Source organism: Kogia breviceps, chromosome 15 (assembly GCF_026419965.1).
Source record: "Kogia breviceps isolate mKogBre1 chromosome 15, mKogBre1 haplotype 1, whole genome shotgun sequence".
Classification (NCBI taxonomy): Eukaryota; Metazoa; Chordata; class Mammalia; order Artiodactyla; family Physeteridae; genus Kogia; species Kogia breviceps.
In genome coordinates, this window is record NC_081324.1 from 26,814,958 (window position 1) to 26,831,781 (window position 16,824).

A 16,824-nucleotide genomic window follows, 5' to 3' on the forward strand; every position below is an offset into this window, starting at 1 on the left:
TAGTCTCAGCTCATCCTCCAATAGTCCAGGCTTCTTCACATGGTAGTCTCAGAATTCTAGAGCAGTAAGAGAGGGCAAGTTCCAATGCAAAACCAGTTTTTTTTTTTTTTTTTAATTTATTTTATTTATTTGGCTGTATCAGGTCTTAGTTGTGCTGCACTGGCTCTTTGGTGTGGTGTGTGGGCTGCTCTCTAGTTGTGGTGCACAGGCTTAATTGCCCTACGGCATGTGGGATCTTAGTTCCCCGACCAGGGATCAAATCCACATCCCCTGAATTGGAAGGTGGTTCTTAAACACTGGAATACCAGGGAAGTCCCATACAACCAGTTTTTAATCCTCTGTTTTTCTAATATTTGCTAGATATAGACTCCACCTCTCAATGGGAGAAGTAGCAAGGTCACAATATAAGTGTGAGTGCACAGGGATGGGAAGAATTATGGTGGTTATTTCCACAGTCAACCTACCAAGTTACCTTACCAAAAAGCACAGCAATTAAGTTAAAAGACAAACGACAAACTTGGAAAATATTTACAATTCAAATATAGCTAACACATCAGGAGCTGTCTTAAACTGTTAAGAAAAAGATCAAACCACCATACCTAAATGGCTAAAGGAAATGGACAGTCTCCAAAAAAGGAAATACAAATGTCTTTAGCCACATATTTGTGGAAAAGGAGAGGAGGGAAATTTTTAAGGTCAATTAGATAATCTTCAAAAAACTAATTGCTTCTTGATTCCATGCTACAAAATTTTTTGAAGTCCAAAAAGCTACATAGTGAAAAATCTCTCTTCTTCTCTACACTACATTTGTCATGGTTTGATTTTATTTATGAAAGATTTTGCCATACAGGAAGTTTTGGTATTTCAAAATTTTCAAACATTTCAATCATTTTTATATGGCTCCTGGATTTGTCATAAGTTTCTGAATCTGTGATTATTTAAAAATCAAAACATTAAAACTCCTCCATGATTTCTTTTACTAACTTTTTAAAAAAATATTTAAATCTTTGATCCCTTGAAATTACCCTGATATAAGGGGTGAAGTACAGATCTAGCACCATGTGTTGAATTATCTATCTCTCTACTACTGATTTAAAAGGTCATCTTTTTCATAAACCAAATTCCTGCATATATTAACATTTGGAGGTAGGCAGGTCAGCTGATCGGAGGTGTGGGAGAAACATAACTGAAGTTGCAGAACCTTTCCCTTTCACTTAGCTGACTTAGTGAGCGACTGCAGGACAACAGTCACAGTTCACCTAAGAGAACTACTGAAGGATGTTTAACCACCAACAACATAGAAAACCAATGTTTTTTCATATGAAAACTATGTATTTGAGCATAAAAATTTAATACACAATCAGAAACCACTATTCTATCAATAATGACATTATTATCTCATCTAAGAACACAGAAATTAAGGTATAAGGAATGCCATGAAGAAATAATTCTTTAAAGTCCTATTCAGTTTATTTTGTTAAGAAAGATGAAATTTATTTGGCTCTGGTCACAGTTCCATCATGTTTACTTTCTTTGTAAGTTCAGCTTCAACAGTATCCTAAAGGAAGAAAGAAACAGCATAAATGTTATAAATAAGGACATAAAGAAGGTGCTCTAACTTCTAATGTTATTTAAAATAAGGGAAGCAAACAGGAAAAACATTGAAACAGAAATTTTTAAGAATACCATTACAAAATATTAAATATTCTTTGAGATATTCCTCTTACTTTTATATTTCTCCACTGCCCACACCCCAAAAGTTTTCAGACTCCTGATGCTATTAAACATTAAAAGGTTGGGGGGAACCTTTAGAGAGGTGAATGACTGCAGTGATACTTGAATAGATTTTTCTGACCTTTACTCCTTAAGCAAGATACTTCTGCAATGTCTCTCACATCACTCTTTTCCGATCTCATTGCCACTGTTCTCATTACTTCTCATCTGGCCTAAACAGGCCAAGTACTGCAATTTTCTTTTTCCCTCCTCCAATCCACCCTATACACTGATTCCAGAAAAATCTTCTTAAACAACTGGCCTGATCAAAAAGCATAACCTTTATCACATTTCTCTTTAGCTTAAAACACAAGGTAACACAGAACAACTTTCAGTGGTCCCCTACAGCCTCCAAGAACAACCTTCTTTATATTTAAGGTCCTTCATTCATCTCATAAACCAATTGACCTTCTTCAGCCCTATCTTCCACTGCATACTCCTAAGCAGCTGGACTGCTTCACTTGCCAAAGCTTGAAAAAGTCCTCCATTTTTTGGCTCTTATGCTTTTGTTAATTCCTTTTGCCTAGAATATTCTATATCTCTCAACCCTCCTTTTCCATCCAGGAAAATCTATACAAAATTTTAAAAGACCACTATGTATTTTTTATGAAAAAAAAATACATATAGGCCAAAAAAGTATTAAAAGATGCATGATAATGATACACAGCCAAGTCTGGGACTGTGGCTCACCTCTGAGTAGAAAGGAAAGGAGGAAGGAGCTTTAGCTATGTCAGCATTTGTTTTTTAAAAATCGGAAGGAAAAAATGGAACTACTTACTAATTCTCGCTTTGCTTCTTCAATTTTCACCTGAGCAAGAGATGGATTCTTTTAAAGGAAAACAAAATAAGGAAAGGTTATGTTGCCTCAGCTAGGATGCAAGGGGAAAAAGAATATAACAATCCTTTTCAAAAGGCAAAAAATGTTGTAGAAAGTATATCCAATGTACATACAATACTAAAATTCAGCAGACTTTATTTATTTTTTAAATATTTATTTGGCTGCACCGGGTCTTAGCTGTGGCATGTGGGATCTTTAGTTGCAGAATGTGAACTCTTAGTTGAGGCTTGTGGCATCTAGTTCTCTGACCAGGGATTGAACCCCGGCCCCCTGCGTTGGGAGCATGGAGTCTTAGCCACTGGACCACCAGGGAAGTCCCTCAGCATAGATTTTAAATCCTTAAACATGGACCCAGTATTTTCATGACCATTTAGTGCCCTTGGGGAAAGGTGGAAAAGAGGAACATTTTTTTTTTTTTATTTCATAAAAATAATTACCGGCATTAAATCTAAATAGGACTCCAATTTTTTCTTCAAAGGTATAGTCTGTCGTTTTAGTTCTGCCAATCTCTGGGGGTGAAAATAACACAGAGTAATAGAGATATTCACAATGCAACTAAACACTGTCTATTTCTGAAATAAAACATGACAAAGCATTAACATTAGAATAGTTTAAATAATGTATCAAATAAAGAGCTTCAAAGATAAATGGATAACAAATGGAAACAATCCTTAGAAGATGCTAAAATAGAAGTTATACTCCCATTTATTAGGAATAAGATTTAAGTATGCTGCCTAGGAATACAAAATAATGTAATTAAGAGGAATCAGAACATCAGGGAATAATTAAGAGTCTCAAATACATACTTATGAATTGCCAATTTTAAATTCCAAAAATCAAACTACCAAAAAATCTTAAGAAAAAAAAGTAAAACAAAACCCTTCATTTCTCCCTCTTCCCATGAAAATAGATAAAACGCTTATACAATCTGAAACCCCAGAATTGCATTCTATAGGAGTATGGGACCTGTTTAACTGAAAGAGAAGAAAGAGGGGGACCTAGGTGGTTAGCACATAGTCCCTCAATACATTCGTTCAATAAATAAATCAATAACATATAACTGACTCCAGCAAAGAGTTTCTAGCATATAGTAATAAATAAAGGAAAACAGACAAATGGAAGAATATATATAAACTAGCAATAAAGATATAAATACTGGTGAACATAAAGTACAGCGGTAAAGGAAAATAAATCAGGTCAATAGAGAATAAAGCTTTATGAAAAGAAAAAAATGAAAAAGTAGAGTGCACTAACATTTTGAAGAAAGTTAAATTGGGTTAAGGTAAGCGTACCTCTGAAAGTGCTACCAGTGACTGATGAGACAGAGAAGCATCCATTCCTCTGGCTGAAAGTTGCTCCTACAATTACAAAAAAGGGAGTTCAGTTTAAAAAATTATTTTGCAAGTGACCCTCATGAAATATTTTCAACATATAACACTGTAAAGAGAAGCTATAAATCATAGATGAAGGACTACACCTGCTCCTAAGCACTTTTATGTTGCAGGGGAGTCATTTCAGACAGAGATTTGTGACAAGATGGGTGCAGTACTTAAGAGCCTGAGCTTCCGGGCCTGGCAGCCTGCATTTGAATTGGGATCTGCTGTTAAGTAGCTGTGTAACCTCTTAGGCAAGTTACCCGCCTTCTCAGCAGTTCCCTGGTGGTAAAAAGGGAATAACAATACTGCCTAGCTCTGAGGATGAGAGTTGAAAATAAGTCTGAAGAGAGCTAAAAATATTCAGTCCTTCATACAAACCTCTGTAGCTCTAATTCCAGACCTGAACTCCTCTGACTTGGCTTTTAGGAAGTCCATGTTCTGAAGACGATTGTCAACTTTGGCCCTTTCCGTAGATAGATGCAACTCTGCCTTCCTGAGATCCCTTTAAAAAATGAAGTTGAGAACATTCTCTTCTCAGTGAAATTATTATAAAAAGGAAGCTCTACTACTTTTTTGATTCAACTCTGGATTAGCCAAGAGTATCAACAAGAGATAACACACTTGCTGGATTTTCTACCATAAATTTTATATGCCAGACTGGCTATCATGCACCCTTCTAGGTCATCTTTCCCTCCATGTTGCCATCTGGGATTTTTCTCAAGGAATACTAAATAATTTTAAGATTAATCTATGTCAATTATTCTTGGAGAAAGATCTGCTGCTCAAAAAACTGACTTAACAGATCCTAAAGTCAATTTGAATTATGGAGGTCCCAAAGGCCTCTCTCCTAAATGTGACATGACACAGTGCTTTGCATATACATAGTCAATATTTGTTGGATAAATTTACACACCAGTAAATTACTTGTGCATACACATACTCCTGATCCACAGCATCTAATCTCTGGGGCTACAGGGATCTAAAGAAGGTCCAAAGCATCAAGAGGGGTACCATAGCTCTAGTAAGAAAGGGCAACAAAATATAACATGACTTTAAGTTGCACCATAGTTTATAAGTAAAAATTAAAAATTCACATACATTTTGAAAATTATTAACAGGTTATTTGTAAAACAGAGAGAAAAAAGAAACTGTATAAAGTAAAAGGTAAAAATATGTACTCAACCACTCCTACCTTCACCCAAGTCATTTTCTACTTAAAAAAACATTGTATCTTCCCATTTCCTAATGTGTTATTTTAAATCATATCTATCGCCAAAACTAATGTCCTGTTACTGCCTTTATAATAAAAATTGTCACCACTTCCAACTCAATTACTTACTCTTGTAGACATTTTTCTAATACTAAAGTTGCAGTTAGATTTTTCTCAAGTTTCGCCAATTCAAGCTTGATTTCTTCGTTTTTGGATTTGGTGCAAAAAAGATCAGAGGTCAAATCATTCACTGCAGGGATAAAACTAAAAGAAGAATCTAGTCACATAAATGGACATTAAGGACAAGAATTACAATTATTCCTCATTTCTAAAAGTGATTTTATTTCTATGTGGATTCTTCTTTAACCATGCTGCTTCATACCTCTATATTATTTTACACACTGTTCTCACTGTCTGGAATAAGCTTCTTCAGCTGGCAAATTTCCATTTGTCCTTCAAAACTCAAATAAGATTTACTCCCATTCCGGAATTCACTACTCCTTTCTCTGTGCTTCCTAGCTACAGCTTGTACATTACTGTAGTGTTGCAGCTGTCATACTATGTTATAATTTTACATGTCCATCTCTGTTAATTTACCATGAGCAGGGACTGTACTTGCTGGCATTCATCATTCTATTCATTTCTGCTTCCCCAGTGCTTATATGTATAACTATACATATATATATATATATATATATATATATATATATATATATATATACACACACACACATATATATACACACATACACATATATAATATACACACACATATATATAGGGAGGGAGGAAGGGAGAGGGAGGAGGGAGACAGGTAGTTACATAAAGAGTTATACAGATTATGCCTAGGATATAATTAGTATTTCGTGTCTGCTGAATTGACTTAATTCAAGTCTAGATTTCTGCTGCCATACGGCCTACATGATCTTATATCTAAAACTCTACTATTTAAGTGTGTGTGTGTGTACATATATATTTATTTATATATGTCTATATATATATATATATATATATATATATTTATATATATTCCAAGCTCTTATATTAGCAGTTAAGCAGAATGGCCATACAATTCTCTGATTATAAGTTGTAGTGGTAGTCCTAGCTAAGATGCAGCCAACAGTGATAGTCCTATGGACTTTTGAGTCAGACCGGGTTTGAATCCCAAGCCTGCCATTTACTAGCTCAGAGAAGTTATTTAACCCACCTCTACCGAGCCTCAGTTTCCTCTTAAGGTTGTTAGAAGGATAATGTCGTTATATAGGTGAAATGCCTGTCACAAAGAATTGAAGGTCTTTAACCTACTCTATCCAATAGGGTAGGGATACGACCAAAAATCACTACTCTACGCTCAACCAGGTGATTAAGCCTACTGCTCTTTTTACTGTTTATAGGGAATGATGTGCTACCTAATCCCTCTTCAAATATACATGAGAGCCAGCCTTCACAAACCTAATCCTGAAAGAAGAAAACATTAAAATTTAACCAATACCAAGTTTATCTGAAGTAGTTATACATACTCGCTAGCAATGATGAGGAGTTAACTAAATTCAGTATTTCTGCATACACTGCTCATTTCCTATACAGAATTACCCTGAGAAACAAAAGCTCCTTAGGTCAAGACCTTACAATGTATAATATGACTGCAGAAATTAAAATTGTCACAAGAATTACCTAGCTAGGGAGGTATCCTTTGTTTCAAGGGCCACAGCACTGTCAACCAAAGCATTCAGATACCTGGAACCAGTGCTAGAGAGATTGGCAGGGGAAAAATTCACACTCTCCAGGAGAAGGTCTTGAAGATGCTTGGCTGAAAAGATATGAGTTTTATGGTAACTAAGATCTTTGTTTTGCTTTAATTTTACCAGCTTTATTGTAATCTTTCACATAACATATAATCCACTCACCTAAAGTATTTTAGAACATTTTCATCACCCCAAAAAGAAATCCCACACTCCTCAGTCATTATTTTCCAGCTACCCAACCCATGAAGCCCTAGCAACCACTAACCTACATTCTGTCTCTATTTATTTGCCAAATTTGGACATATAATGTCATATAATTGGTGTCATATAATATGTGATCCTCTGTGACTGGCTTCTCTCACTTAGCATAATGGCTTCAAGGTTCATCCGTTCTGTAGCAGGGATCAGTCAGTACTTCATCCCCTTTTATGGAAGAATAATATTCCATTGTATAGATTTACCATATTTTATTTATCCATTCATCCATTGATGAATATTTGGATTGCTCCCACATTTTGGCTATTACGAATAATGCTGCTATAAACACTCACGTATGGGTTTTTACATAAACATATGTTTCCATTTCTCTTGGGTATATAACTAGGAGTGGAACTGCTGGTCATATGGTAACTCTATGTTTAACTATTTGAAGAATTGCTAGACTGTTTTCCAAAGCTATTGATTTTTACATTCCTGCCAGAAATGTATGAAGGTTCTAATTTTTCCACATTGTCATCTTCCCCAACAGCTGTATTATTTATTTTTTTGCACCGTGATCATTCATAGAACTGAATAATGATCAATAAGATGATAATCCAAGACCTTTTTTTTTTTTTTTTTGCGGTACGCAGGCCTCTCACTGCTGTGGGTGGCCTCTCCCATTGCGGAGCACAGGCTCCGGTCATGCAGGCTCAGCGGCCATGGCTCACGGGCCCAGCCGCTCCGCGGTATGTGGGATCTTCCCGGACCGGGGCATGAACCCGTGTCCCCTGCATTGGCAGGCGGACTCTCAACCCCTGCGCCACCAGGGAAGCCCGACCTTGTCTTGTTGATTATAGCCATCCTTGTAGGTGTGAAGTGTTATGTGGTTTTGACTTGCATTTCCCTGATGGCTAATGATGCTGTGCTTGCTGGCCATTTGTATATCTTCTTGGGAGAAATGTATATTCATATCCCTTAACCTTTTTTTTTGTCCGCAGCTTATGGGATCCTAGTTCCTTGACCAGGGATAGAACCTGGGCCCCTGCAGTGGAAGCGTGGGGTCCTAACCAGTGGACTGCCAGGGAATTCCCTCCCTTATCCATTTTTAACTGGGTTGTCTCTTTATTATTCAGTTGTAAGAATTCTTCATTTATTGTAGATATAAGTCCCTTATCAGATATACAATTTGCAAATATTTTCTCCCACTCTGTGGGCTGTCTTTTCATCTACTTGACGGTGTCCTTTGAGGACAAAAGTTTTTAATTCTGATGATGTTCAATTTACCTACTTTTCTTTTGTTGCTTGTGTTTTTGGTATCATAGCTAAGAAACCATTGCCAAATCCAAAGTCATGAAGATATACACATATGTTGTCTTCTGAGTTTTAGATTCAGATCTTACTTTTAGGCTTTTCATTCATTTTGAGTTAATTCTTTTTTTTTTTTTTTTTTCTCAGATGCGTGCCTCTCACTGTTGTGGCCTCTCCCGTTGCAGAGCACAGGCTCTGGACGCTGCAGGCTCAGCGGCCATGGTTCACAGGCCCAGCCTCTCCGCTGCACATGGGATCTTCCCGGACCGGGGCACGAACCCATGTCCCCTGCATCGGCAGGCGGATTCTCAACCACTGCGCCACCAGGGAAGCCCTTGAGTTAATTCTTACATGTGTTATGAGGCAGGGTGCAATTTCATTCTGTACATGTGGATATCCACCTATCCCAGCACTGTTCACTGAAAAGGCTATTCTCTCCTGCATTAAATTGTCTTGTCATCTTTGCCAAAAATCAATCCACCAGGAGTCTGACTTCCAACATAACAGTGTGAGGAGCTCTGCTCACCTACACTCCAGTGAAACTGGTGAAAATTGTAAAAAAAACCCCAAAAAACAAAACAAAACAAAACCCCCAAACAAAACACAACCATTTAAAGCTTCTGGAAATGCCCCTAAGGACAAACAGCAAATGAAGAAACATTTGCTCAAGAAAATCTATTAAAATTCAGTGAGGGGGCTTCCCCGGTGGCACAGTGGTTAAGAATCTGCCTGCAAATGCAGGAGACACGCGTTCAAGCCCTGGTCCGGGAAGATCCCAAATGCCACGGAGCAACTAAGCCCGTGCGCCACAACTACTGAGCCTGTGTGCCACAACTACTGAAGCCCGCATGCATAGTGCCCGTGCTCTGCAACAAGAGAAGGCACCACCATGAGAAGCCCGTGCACTGCAACGAAGACTAGCCCTCGCTCACCGCAACTAGAGAAAGCCCATGAGCAGCAACAAAGACCCAACACAGCCCTAAATAAATAAATAAATAAATAAATAAATAAATAAATAAATTTATTAAAAAAAAAAAAAGACAAGGAGAAAATCTTGAAAACAGCAAAAGAAAAATGACATATACTAGGAAACCTCAGTAAGATTAACAGTCAACTTCTTGACAGAGACAACGGAGACCAAAAGGCAACAGGATAATATATTCAAAGTGCTCAAAGAGCAAACTGTCAAGCAAGAATCCTACACGTAGCAAAGCTTTCTTTCAAAAATAAATGCAAAATAAAGACTCCCAGATAGACAAAAACTGAGAGAATTTCATTGTCACCAGACCCAACTTATAAATGTTAAAGGAAGTTCTGCAGGCTTAAAGCAAGTGACCCCAAACAGTAATTCAAACGCGCACAAAAAGCAATGAATTATCAGTAAAGGTAAATGCAGAATTATAAAGAGCATAAATGCATTTTTTTCCTTGTTTTTCTCTTAACTGACTTAAAAAGCAACTGGATAAAATAATATTTATATAAGGTATTGTTGGGTTATAGAAATGTAATAAAAATAGCACAAAGGATGTGGTGGTAGTAAAGGTGTAAAGGGCTAAGGAAGTAACTACAGACAGTTACGTAATAATATAACAGTATACTGTTGAGTCCATAATATTGTTAGATGTAATATGTGTAACAATAATACCACAAAAGGGGGGAAAAGAGGAACAGAGATACATAGGAGCAACATTTCTCTATCTCACTGGAATTAAGCTAGTACAAATATGAAGCTGAGCTGATAAGATTTAGTTGCAAACCTCAGAGCAACACTAAAAAGAACTGAAAAAAAGAAGTAAAAAAATCACTGAAGAAATTTAAATGTTACATTAGAAAATATTTACTTAATGCAAAAGAAAGCGATAAAGGAAAAATAGCGAAACAAGAAAAGATGTAATATATAGAAAATGAAAAGTAAATTGGCAGATATAAATACAACTATATCAATAATAACATTAAATGGGAATGCATTAAACAATCCAACCCAAAGGCAGAGATTATAAGACTGAAAAAAACAACAGGATCCAACTACATGTTGTCTACAGGAGACACACTTCAGATTCAAAGATACAAATTCAGGCATAACTCAGAGATACTGGGGTTCCAGAACACTGCAATAAAGCAAATATTGCAATAAAGAGAGTCATGTGAATTTTTTGGTTTCCCAGGACATATAAAAGTTATGTTTATATTATACTGTAGTCTATTAAGTGTGCAATAGCATTGTGCCTAAAAAAACAATGTACATACCTTAATTTAAAATTTTTGCTAAATTTATTGCTAAAAAATGATAACCACATCTGAGTCTTCAGTGAGTCATAATCTTTTTGCTGGTGGAGGGTCTTGCCTTGATGTTGATGGCTGCTGACTGATCAAGGTGATGGATGCTGAAGGCTGGGCAATTCTGTGGCAATTTCTTAAAACAGAACAACAGAGTTCGCCACATTGATTGACTTTTCCTTTCAGAGATGATTTCCCTTAGCATGCAATGCTGTTTGACAGCATTCTACCCAAGAACTTCCTTCAAAACTGGAGTTAATCCTCTGAAACCCTGCCACTGCTTTAATCAAGTAAGTTATGTAATATACTAAATCTTTTGTTGTCATTTCAACGATCTTCAAAGCATCTTCACCAGAGTAGATTCCTTCTCAAGAAACCATTTTCTTTGCTCATCCATCAGAAGCGACTCCTCATCCGTGAAAGTCTTATCATGAGATGGCAGCAATTCAGTCACATCTTTAGGCTGCACTTCTAAGTCTAGTTCTCTTGCTATTTCCACCACACCTGCAGTTACTTCCTCCACTGGAGTCTTGAACCCCTCAAAGTCATCCATGAGGGCTGAAATCAACTTCTTCCAAACTCCTGCTAATGCTGATATTTTCACCTCTTCCCACAAATCATGAATGTTTTCAGTGGCATCTAGAATGGTGAATTCTTTCCAGAGATTTTCAATTAAAGTAAATATCCATTAGAGGAATCACTATCTATGCCAGCTATAGCCTTATGAAATGTATTTATTAAAGAATGACTTGAAAGTGGAAATGACTCACTGGAGTAGCACTTTTAATATCCTTCCAGAACTTTTCTTTTGCATTCACAACTTGGCTAACTGTCTGGCATAAGAGCCCTAGCTTTCAGCCTGTCTTGGTTTCCAACATGCCTTCCTCACTAAGCTTCATCATTTCTAGCTTTTGATTTAACGTGAGAGGCATGTGACTTCCTTTCACCTGAACACTTAGAGGCCATTGTAGGGTTATTAATAGGACTATTTTCAATTTGTTATGTTTCAGGGAATATGGAGGCCCAAGGAGACGGAGAGAGAAATGTAAAAGTCTGAAATATTGTGAGAATTACCAAAATGTAAGAGATACAAAGTGAGCAAATGCTATTGGAAAAATGATAGATTTGCTCAACATAGGGTTGCCACAAAACTTCAACTTGTAAAAAAAAGACCCTACAATATCTGTGAAGTGCAATAGAGCAAAGTGCAATGAAAATAAAGGATGGAAAAAGATATAATGCGAACAGCAACCATAAGAAAGCTGAAGTGGCTATACTAATATCAGATAAAATAGACTTTTTAACAAAAAATGTTACTAGAGATAAACAGGGATATTTTGTAATGATAATACCATCATATAATACAAAGTATTCCCCCATTACAATGGAATGAAATTAGAAATTAGAAAGAAATTTGGGAAACTCATAAATATGTGGAATTAAACAACATACTCCCAATAAACAATGGGTCAAAAAGAAATCAAATGCTTTGAGGTGAATGAAAATGAAGGCATAACATACCAAAACTTAGGGGATGCACCTAAACCAATGCTTAGAGGGAAATTTATAGTTGTAAATTCCTATGTTAAAAAAGAAGAAAGATCTCAAATCAATAGCCTAAGCTTAAAACATTTAAAAAAGAAGAGCAGACTAAACCTAAAGCAAGCCAAAGGAAAGAAATAATAAAGAACAGAGTGAAAGTTAATAAAATAGATTAAAAAAGAAGAAAAAAATCATTAAAACCAAAGGCTAGTTCCTTGAAAAGCTCAACATAATTGAAAAACCTTCACCTAGATTAAAAAATAATTTTTTTTTGTATTGGAATATAGTTGATTAACAGTGTTGTGTTAGTTTCAGGTGTGCAGCAAAGTGATTCAGTTATACATATAGAGTACCTATTCTTTTTCAAATTCTTTCCCCATTTAGGTTATTACAGAATATTGAGCAGAGGGACTTCCCTGATGGCACAGTGGTTAAGACTCCATGCTCCCAATGAGGGGGTCCAGGTTCGATCCCTGATTGGGGAACTAGATCCCACATGCATGCTTCAACTAAGAGTTCGCATGCCACAACTAAGGAGCCGGCAAACCGCAGCTAAGGAGCCGGCCTGCTGCAACTAAGACTCAATGTGACCAAATAAATAAATAAATATTTAAAAAATTAAAACAATAGCAATAAAATAAACTATAAAGCACACCACTATGAATATCAGGTGACTGTCATTTCCTTAAAAATATATATATATTGAGCAGACTTTCCTGTGCTATAACCTTCACCTAGATTGACTAAGAAGAAAAAAGACTCAAATTACTAGCATCAGAAGACAGTACATTCCACTGATCTACCTACTTAATAAAAAGGATTATAAAGGAATACTATGAACGATTGTACCCAGAAATTTAGATAACTTAGATGAAATGGACAAATTCCTAAAAGGACACTAACTACTGAATCTAATTCAAGAACTACTGAATCTAATTCAACCACTAAGAAGTCCGCATTCCGCAACTAAGAGCCCACACGCCACAACTAAGACCCGGTGCAGCCTAAATAAATAAATATTTTTTAAAAAATAAAGTACATGATGTGTAGAGTTAAGATATCAATGGTGGCAGGGCTCTTCTGGATACTTTAGTATAGTAAATTGTGTCAAAATTTTGTATATATTACTAGAAACATTTGCTACTTAATATATGCCACTCTAAAAAGTACTCAAGGACAGCCATGAATAATCTTACTTTTAAAATCATTCGAATTTTCATTACATAATAGTATAGACAAAAAGAAAGCTCTTGCAAAATAAGATTTTTCTGGACTCAAAGCCCCTTTCTCCATACTGTATTTTAATAACTACTAAAATAAAATCATTTAAAATTTAAACAAGTTTAAAGGCATACGGGAGAGTATGACTACAAAGGATCATCACAGGGGAGGAGTTTCGGGGTGACAGAACTGTTCTGCATCTTAGCCGTGGGGGTGGTTCTCAGAATCCATGTGTGTTAAAACAGTACACCAAACAAAAAGTCATTTTACTACATACTTATTTTTTTAAAAGAAAACTGGAAAAAAGCACATATGCAATAGATTTACAATATAAATTGCTCTACATTCAAAACAACATATGTAACATATGCCATACACCTGCTTAAGTGTAGGCAAATGTAGATCTCACTTCTCTCCTCTTTTGTATATTCCCAATCTTTATTTTTGTGGTTTGTGTTATAAAGACAATGGATGTGTTGAATACACTTTTTTAAACTACATATGCGCAGCAGAAAATTCTCATGCAGTCCCATGAATACATGGCAACAGAGTGATTTGTTCAAGTCACAGTTCATGGCTGCCACCTCAGGTGTCATGATGGCTCATTATAACTAAAGCATGGAGACTGGAAAGAGACCAAAAGATATGTAAGTGAAAAACCACAGGTATCGTATATGTCAGGCTAATAAGTTTAGACTCTTATCTTTTAGGGGTTACTGTTTCACCATCAGAGTATCAATAAAATATATACTATAATGAAATTTATGATTAAGTTACTATAAGAACACAGTATAAGACAAATCTGGGTAAAATAAAGAAGCAAAACTGACAAGTAGTCTACACTAAATCAATCTTGTATACTTCAGTGTTAAACAATTTGGCTACCTCTAGTTATTATCTCATTCAAAACTCTGGAATTAATCTCACCTTCTGATTCATATTCCCTTGCTTTCTGTTTCAAGTCCTCTATTACCAGGCAGACATCCCTGTCCCGGACCCTGTTGCGTTCTGAAAGGTGATGCAAAATCTGCGTTGTCCGCGGATTCATCTCATATTGTGGAATGGGATGATCTCCAAATATTTTTTTCAACCAGGCAGCAACCTATCCATTACAAGGGATACAAATTTTGTAAGCCTTGTTTTTTGCAATAGCACGAAGAAAATATGGCCAAGAAATGATGAGTAGCAAAAGAAATGCTTTCCATGAATATTCTGCCATCCTACTTACTTCACATCCTAAGAAAGATACCAGATGTCAGGAAATAAAAAGTGAGCAAGCACAGTAAATAAAACTACCAGAAAACAATCTATCCTTTTCCAAAGCTACGAAAGCAGTATAGGCTAATATTTTGCATCACTCGAATAACTTTAAAGCTCAATATGCAGGTGCTAAGGCATTATTACAGTTGCAAAGTCTGAAAAAAGAGTTGTCCTCAACACACCACAAGACCCGCAATGCCAGGAAACTCCTAGAGCTGGGATGCGAGACACTGAAGCAGGTCTGGTGTGAAAATTCTGGTAGGAAGCAGCAGTGAACGGCGAGGCTTGGCTGGAGTTGACTTTGGGTTCAGAAGTCCCCCTCCAGTCTCCAGGGGGAGGTTTCGCACCAGGGGGCTCTCCTCAACCCCTCTCCAAGCCCGAATCCCGGCAGGGAAGGCCGGGAAAGGAAGGGAAACTCTAGTAATTATCTCATTCAAAACTCCCGCCCCAAGGGTAGGGGTGGGGGTGGGGGGCGATGGTCTAAGGGGGGTGGGGCGGGGAGGCTCACAGATCTTGAAGGCGGGACTAAATATGGATCAGCAGAGAAACAAAGTGGCGCGCCCAGGAGATCCGCCGGCAGGGCGGGTGTATCAAAGACGTGGTTTCCGTGATGCAGCAAAGCCCCGCTCCCGCCCCATCACCTGCGCCTCTTTATCCTCCTGCGCTTCCATAGCCTCCACTCCCGCCACTTCTCGAGCAGCTTCTCGCGGGAGAAGCGCCCCTTTTGCTCTGACGACCCCGCCCACACACCGTTGGGCCCGCCCCCTTTGGGGCCCGGGATTTCTGGGAGTTGTATTTTTTACTAGGACTCCAGGCGCTGAGCCCTTGGACTAGGCTGGTCCAAGGCTTCAGCACTGCAAGTCTCTCCTCTGATATCACCTCGCAGCTCTCTGCGCTCTCCATGGTATCACCTCCAGGACAAGAACTAAAGTTGCCTAGAACCAGGCTGTTTTTTCTTTCTAAATGTGCTGGAGACTGTTTTAAAACGGTTTACGGCATACAACTGCTGGCACTGGCACTGCCACTCAGCCATTCTTGCATTCAGTTCTTGAGTTTCCTAAAGTTCTCTCCTTCCATCACTCTGTGGTTAACGCCATGAGAGGTTCTTTATATTTCTACGGCAATGTATAGTTTTCTATCTTTTCCTATTTTTGTTTCATTCTCACAGGAATCCTGTAAAATAGATGGACACCCATTATTTTACCTATTTTCACATTAAAACCACACACTCGGAGTATATGACTTGACCAAGGTGAGGTGGTAGAGCTGGAACCTGACCACAGTGCTCTGACTCCTATTGGGTGTTTCAGTCTTCCTCAGGTTATACCATGCTGCTGTCCACAACCTCCCGTAGTATACTGTTACATTAGGAAACATAGACCATGTACTCAACTTTCTGTGATATGTGGTTTAACATCAAATTGTGGATAACTTAGCACCAAATATCTTTTTCCTAAGTCATATGCCTATTTTAAATAATTAAACTTTTCAACGAAATTTAACTAACTAGCCAGCACCATAGTGTATGGCTTTTTTTTTCTTTTTTTGTTTGTTTTGGTTAAATATGTATCTGCTCATTAACTAAATTCCAGATAAGTGGGGGGAAAAGTTATCTTTTTGCCCTTTGTCCACTTTCATCACTATAATTTTTACAAAATATTCCTGAACTTTGTTTTTACAAACCAAAATTTTACCTGTTCCTACACCTAATTTCCAGGAGGACTGTCATATGTATCCATGGCTCATCTTGAAAAGAAAGTAGAATATTAGAGAAAGGGATTGCTGGCCATATAATATTTGCAAGCTGTTTTAGGAGATGACTGTTATAACCCATATTCATATGCCCCACCCAAATTAAGGTTTTGTGTAAACCAGGATTTGGTGGATGAAGCTGAAAGATCCTTCTCAGTACAGCCGCAAGTGAAGGCAACGTTAATAGTCTCCACTATCACAAAATACCCAACATCCCCACTATCACAAAATACCCAACATCCCCCCACCCCCGCCAAATTCTCTACATATCACAAAGATCTCAATATCACCAAAAAATCGGTAGGAGGAACAAAAGTCCCA

At 37.3% G+C, this 16,824-nt stretch overlaps 1 protein-coding gene across 3 annotated transcripts; it reads right to left on the bottom strand.

Annotated features, from left to right (window-relative positions):
- Positions 1-1,448: 1,448 nt before the first annotated feature.
- On the bottom strand, positions 1,449-15,476 carry HAUS1 (HAUS augmin like complex subunit 1). 3 transcript variants are annotated; one of them, XM_059041032.2, is made up of 9 exons: positions 15,393-15,476; positions 14,419-14,593; positions 6,872-7,007; positions 5,327-5,461; positions 4,366-4,489; positions 3,904-3,969; positions 3,049-3,120; positions 2,552-2,599; positions 1,449-1,558 (listed from the first exon to the last, which is right to left on the bottom strand). In XM_059041032.2, the coding sequence occupies exons 1-9, from the start codon at positions 15,420-15,422 to the stop codon at positions 1,508-1,510; spliced, it is 837 nt and encodes a 278-aa protein (XP_058897015.1). In that variant the 5' UTR covers positions 15,423-15,476; the 3' UTR covers positions 1,449-1,507. The 3 variants fall into 3 exon arrangements, with proteins under 3 accessions (XP_058897015.1, XP_058897017.1, XP_058897016.1); XM_059041034.2 differs by having other exon boundaries at positions 14,934-15,449; XM_059041033.2 differs by having other exon boundaries at positions 15,260-15,431.
- Between the last annotated feature and the right edge of the window lie 1,348 nt (positions 15,477-16,824).

Coding starts and splice junctions, on each gene's coding strand:
- HAUS1 (XM_059041032.2), bottom strand. CDS start 15,422: ATGGAAGCGCAGGAGGATAAAGAGGCGCAG. Junction 7,008..14,418: donor AAGGGAATATGAATCAGAAG/GTGAGATTAATT, acceptor ATATCTTTTCAG/CCAAGCATCTTCAAGACCTT. Junction 3,121..3,903: donor CACTGGTAGCACTTTCAGAG/GTACGCTTACCT, acceptor TTTCACCCCCAG/AGATTGGCAGAACTAAAACG.